A 6,363-nucleotide genomic window follows, 5' to 3' on the forward strand; every position below is an offset into this window, starting at 1 on the left:
GATACATTTGGATTTTATTATTTATTTTATTAACAAATAAGGTTCTTTGAGTGAAATGTTCTTGTCAAAATGGCGTCGGAGATCCAAGTGAAAATAAATCCAGAAGAGTTGAAAAGAAGTTACAGACTCCTGTTTGAGTGTATGCAGACTGCAGTGACTGCTCCCCTCCAGGCTGGTAGGGGGCAGCACCGCTCCGATGATACAGGAAGTAGAGCCGGCTGGTGGAAACCAGTGGAAGCTTCCCAGCGGCGGTCAGTCAGCAGTCTTCAGTCTACATCTGAGTTTTATAAAACATCAGGAACACACAGCTGTTTAAACACTGTGTAAAGAGTGTTTACAGAATACAGTGGAGATGGACGGCGGCTCCGGAAATGACGATCTGTTTGATAATATTCTTCTGGCGGATGAAAAGTGAGTTTTCTGGAAGTTGAGTGTTTTGTTTTGTTGTTTACCGCGGTATGTCCCTACCTGGGCCCCGTACATCACGTTGTACACAGGTAACACAGTTATTCAGATTATATCGTCGACGATATGACAAATACATTGGATGTTTTTAGTTCTTCTAATGTGGTTTATATGTTCTCACAGCATCAAGCTCTGACGACAGTTAACTGATGATGAATTAGACTGTTGAACTCATTTTTTATACATGTCTCACTTTTAGATTTATGATGAAAATGTGTTGATATAATTCTGATTTTAGATGAGAACATTCAGGTTAGTGTAAAATATCTGATGACTTTCAAACTAAAGAATGATCTATAATGTTATACATGATAATTAGGGACTGTTATTTATTCATCAGAGGAGGGGGGTGGCTGAGGTGTTACTTTGTTTTTTTTGTTTCACTCCTCCTGAAGCTACAAATATATTTTTCCTTAATGATGAGTTCATACTACACATTTTTGTCTGTTCCCACAGTCACTGTGTCAGATTAGGTGATTGTGGAGTCATAAAATCTTGCCGTGACTTGGCCGGCGGTCATAACTGACTACACATTGGTCCACCAATCATCCCTGCTTGTCTTTCACGATGTGTGTGATGTCATCAGGTTACTCTTGTCCTAGTTTTATTATTATTACTATTATTTCAGTCACTGTGGGTGTTCATGGCCCCGAACTGTTATTGTAGTAACGTAAAAAGCGCCACCGTGTGCAAACTGTACAAGTCACTGAATCCTCCACATCAAGTTCCTGCAAGTGTTTCACAATAAAAGCCTGTTAGGAAAATGAAGAGATTCTCTTAACTGAAATTATGATGGGCTCTTAATATTTAACAGATACAGGAAGTGTTGAGTTTGAAGTGACGGCACGATGCATAAATGGGAGCAAATTAAAAGTAAAAATATAAGAATACAGAGGGAACGACTAAGAGAAAAATCAAACATGCTAGACTTTCTGTCGGGACGTCGTGAGGCTACTGCAGAGTCATTGGTCCCCGGAGTGAATGCCAATTGTTACCTTTCCCTTGAAATACAAAAGATGTTGGTGGGTTTTTTGTCCAGTGGGAAATGGGCTAGATAAGCTCCAAGGCTGTGTCCAACAAGAGGACACTTAGACCAGGTGAATTCAGTACAAGTTTTTATAAACTTCAGATAGTTTGCATTCCCTCTCATTAAGCATCATCCAACATATTCCAGAAATAATAAAAATAGTCTCCAACCACTGAGTGAGGGTGTGATTGTTTTTCAGGTTCAGAGGGGAGGGCTACCAGGACGGGTTTGAGAAAGGGACCCGCCGAGGACTGCAGGATGGACGCAGACATGGAGCCTCTCACGGGGCCAAACTGTCCACTGAGGTGAGTTACCACAGAATATTTCTGCCATGTTGATCTGTAGCTTAGCGCCAGAATGTGTCCCATCACACCAGACTGTACATGGGTCAGTGTGCTGTTTATTTTATTTTGGTGCACAGAATATGACTGACAGATGTCCCTCTGTATGAATATGTTTGAACTTTAATCAGAACTGGTCCCTATGACCCTGCTGTCTGTAAGCATTACATTAAATACATGGTCAAGTGGACAGGGTCAGCAGTTTGTTATTTTATTTAAGTCGGGTTGTGTTGCTTTGAATCTGTTGATCAGTTCACAGTCTCTCGCCCTCTAACCTACAGATTTCCTTCTACTATGGGTTCGCCATCACGTGGAAATGTCTCCTCCAGCATAATACAGATGTCAAATCAAGGTACGATGTCCACTTTATAACCTACATACTGATGCAGATGATTTAAATGAACCCTTTTTCTGCTTCAGTTTAAAGAGCTAAAAGCAGCAGGCAATAACTGAACCTGTGTCCCAGCACTGTGCTTCAAACATGGCTTAACTAATCCAAGCTAACAACAACTAACAAGTTTTGTGTGTGTGTGTGTGTGTGTGTGTGTGTGTGTGTGTGTGTGCTGTCAGGAAGCGTATGAAGGCGCTGGAGGCTCTGCTGGGTTTGATCCAGAACTCCCCTCATGATGATCCGCAGTCTCCAAAGCTACAGGAGTCCATGGAGAAACTTCGCGCCAAATTCAGACAGGTACTTCATTTTCTTGACTTTGGTCATGGTGACAGATGTCTCGAGGTTTGTATGGACTGAGCAAGAGATTCATTCTGCCCCACTGCTGAAAGGACTGCTACAACAAATCATTTTTACCTGCTGCCATACAATTGTACAACGCCTCCCTGTAACTGTAAATACTCACCTGCCCACCAGATTTCTCACAGCTGTTTTTAACCCATTTCACATTCACTTTGTTTTTGTATTCTATGTTCCTGTGATCTATGTTTTTGTGCTTGTGTCTTGACGTTTTTATCAGCTGCTATGACATTTTAATTTCCCTTTGGGGATAAATAAATCTATCCATACATACATCCATATGAACAGAGCATAGTTACCATGCACCAGCTTGTTAGTATTGGACCTTTTTCCTGTTGACCTATTACGTCACAGACCAAACAGTGGACAAACAATTTAGCTACAGTTAGCTACGGTTAGCTAGCCGCTAACTGGTACCATGGTGGACAACTTTACAGCTCTGTATGAGGAGATACAGCATGAACTGTGTCTCCTCATCCGTCCAAAAAGTCACGGCTCTGGATGTAGATTTCTCCATGTTGTTACCGGCTTCTTCTTCTCTTACACATTTAATGCTATTGGACTTCCGGTTCAAAGCCCGGGTGGGAAACTGTGGAGCATGCTCAGAGCGCCTCGGCCAGTTTGGGTCTGATTGACATTTTCAGTCAGACTAACAAGTTTACATGTATTTAAAAGTCTGGTTTTATGCAGACTGACACAATAAGTTCATTTTCTCTGATGTCATGTAAACGTACTGATCATGAATACCTCTGTCTGCTGTCGTCCAGGTCTGCTCCATGCTGAGTGTCCCGGCTGACTTCAACGATTACGTCAAAACTTCTGAAGGGACCTCTTTCTGAGTCACTCCTGATGATGAGGAGGTGCTGAGCCGACCTCTGTGTCCCGTACAGAGCAGAGGGAAGTTGAGCTGCAGTCAGCCGACAGTCCTGGAGTCAGTCTCCCCGGCGGCTGGGATCGGTCTGCAGTGGATTCATTCGGGGTTTGGAGTGTGAAACAGTCTTCTTTGAGTCTTTACCCTTGCTGTCTGGTGGGAATCTGCAGTCCTCATTAAAGTGGATAATCTGAGGAGACGACTGCAGTCAGTCTTTACTGTTGAACTTGCAGAGTGTGGAACTGAGTCCCAGTAAGACTTCAGAGACTGGGAACAGGAGAAAGAAACTGTTTCTCATGTGACTGTGGAAATGAGTGGATTTGTTGCAGTGATGTTTAAGCAACTGAACTGAAAATCAGAAATGTAATAAACAGACTGTTAAAGACAAAGATCAGGGTTTTGTTTTCAAGAATACTTAACACAACAAAGACACCAAATTAAAATCTTCAGATAAAATAGAAACACAGTTTGCTCTTTGGTGTCTGAAGTGTGTGTACTCTTTGTGAGGTTTAACCAAACTGCAGTGACTGAAATAATGAAACAACTTGTGCCAAATACTTTTACTCATGTGCTCCAGTTATCTTCAGTGTCTGCTGCTCTGTGCTCCACTACACTTCAGTTTGGAGGCTGCGTTTTGTGGTGCTGTTGGAGCTGTGTTGTGTTCAGTACAGTCAGTGTTGTGTTCAGGGGCGTATTCCAGAGGGGGTTTAGTGACAGTAAATCCTGAGATGAGGGAAACTCTGGGTTTTCAGTTCCAGAAACAGACGCATCTCCAACTCTGGGTCGGTTACTGCGGTAACTGACTCTGTGAACCTAACCTAACCTTTTCTTCAACACACCCTGAGTTTGTCTGCGTCTCCTCTCTCTGACAGAGGCAGACATGCTGTCTCATTACCTCATTGGCTCAGTCTGTGCCAAAACGTGCATTGACGTGTATTCATTTATTTTTATTGTCTGTCAGAATCAAATCCAGGTTGGATATTAGTTTGTTAATCAGGACGATGTAAAGTTTTTATGTGCTGTCAGTCATTTCTTTGAACAGTGTTTTTGCCCTCACATTAAAATATCACAACATTAAGATGCCTTCAGCTCAGAAGAAAACCTTTTTTATTATAACACTGTGACTCTGCACACACGACAGCTGTCTGTTTGGTAGAGAAGTCCCACTAAGATGGTTAATGCACATAATGTGGAATCTTTGTGCTTAACCTTTGTGCACTGCTGAGAGAAAACTTATTTTTTCTGCTAAGAAGAAACTTCCTACATTATCATTATGATCACAAAATTGTCAAAGGACCATGTGTGTCACAATTTATTTTTGGACATTTTTGATCAATATCTTCAGGGTTTTTTGTTTCATTCTTCTTATCAAAATGTTTTTAATTAATTTCAAAGCATTATTTAATCAAATTTTAACTCTTTACATGTCAGCTCGTATCATACACCACTAATTTCCATTTGTTAAAAAAATATTGAAACATTTTCAACATACTAACAGGTGATGAGATTATTCTGCTGTTATTATTCCAGTCTGATAAGAGTCAATCATAACCCACAATACTGATTTTAGTGCATTATTTATTTTTTGCCTGGTGCAATGTCAGGTTTGAATAAAAGTCCTTTAATTTCCTCCCATGACAAAAAATATGTCATACCACCCTCCCCCTGGAAAGATCATGAATTTTTGATCAGTTCCTACTTTTTATTAAATAGTTAGTAAATTAAATTGATCACAGGATCAATGAACAATGATTACTTACCTGTGATGTGATTGGTGGCATAATACCTTTCATATTTGAGACTCTATATTTTTGAGTGAGCAGGATGGTGGTGCAGAATCAAAGTGCGCTTTTAGAAAGAGTGTGTCTCGTCTGAACGCGCTTTAACAGACTTTCAGTGGCTCAGTGTTTGTGAATAAAGCAACTGAATCCAGTCGAGCCAAAGATTCAAATAGAAGTCAAAAATGTAGAATCTACTGTATTTTAACCTCAACGCCTTTTCAAGTGCAAAACATCGACCACATTATTACTGGATCACATTGTGACCTTACATTCACTTTGATGTAGATACATTTTTCATCTTCAGTTGCTGCCCCACTGTTAGTGTTGCATTCAGTGCGCTGCAGTCACAGTTATATCGACGGTTTGAAACAGTTTCAGAGGTTAAAACTACAGTCTCATTATTTGCAGTGAGTTCATGAAAACACTGACATGAACTGCTCTGACAGGTGTGATTAGGTAAAGCACAACCTGAAAAGGCAGAAAACTGGATATTTGGAGAAAGTAAATTCTGAGTGACAGAAACCTGGGATGTAAACTGACAGCAGAGGGAGGAAAGTCGTCCTTGGACAAACTATACAAGCAGCGAGCCACTAGAGGGCGATGCTGTCATTCAGATATTAGTTAAAGCTGAGATGAGCTGTGTTCAGTGGTAAATAAAATACTGCAGTCATTTTAATTCTAAGGAAATAAAGAACTGATTGGCTGATTGGTGGATGACACATTGTGTGATGATCTAGGGCACAAATTAATGTTTAATGTGATTGTTATGTTTCCACATTGAAACTTTCTGAGCAGCTGTAGCTTCCCTTTTATTTTACCACTATAAAAAGTGAAGTGAAAATATGGTGCTGTGAGCTCACACGGCTTCCACCCTCATTACTTACCCTGCATTGTAACAGCAACACCTGAATTGTCAGACTATCAACTGAAAAAAGTGCATGCACATCTACGGCAAGCAGAGCAGGTCAAACTTGTAGCAGGTCTGTAAACTGCGATGGATGTTTAGAAAGGACAGTTTGGGTAATAATGTTACAATCCACTTCCATCTTCTCCTCCAGATACAATACAATGCTATCAGGGTTATAAATGATCTCCGAACCCTCAGCTGACTCAGCAGAATTTTGGGTTGT

The 6,363-nt window shown here is 40.8% G+C and overlaps 1 protein-coding gene across 1 annotated transcript; it reads left to right on the forward strand.

The window, feature by feature from the left end:
• The first annotated feature begins 224 nt into the window (after positions 1–224).
• Positions 225–4,530, forward strand: lto1 (LTO1 maturation factor of ABCE1). The gene is made up of 5 exons (XM_033618962.2): positions 225–411; positions 1,692–1,797; positions 2,115–2,185; positions 2,404–2,521; positions 3,349–4,530. Exons 1-5 carry the CDS (start codon positions 353–355, stop codon positions 3,418–3,420), a joined length of 426 nt encoding a protein of 141 aa, XP_033474853.1. The 5' UTR covers positions 225–352; the 3' UTR covers positions 3,421–4,530.
• Positions 4,531–6,363: the final 1,833 nt, after the last annotated feature.

Source organism: Epinephelus lanceolatus, chromosome 2 (assembly GCF_041903045.1).
Source record: "Epinephelus lanceolatus isolate andai-2023 chromosome 2, ASM4190304v1, whole genome shotgun sequence".
Classification (NCBI taxonomy): domain Eukaryota; kingdom Metazoa; phylum Chordata; class Actinopteri; order Perciformes; family Serranidae; genus Epinephelus; species Epinephelus lanceolatus.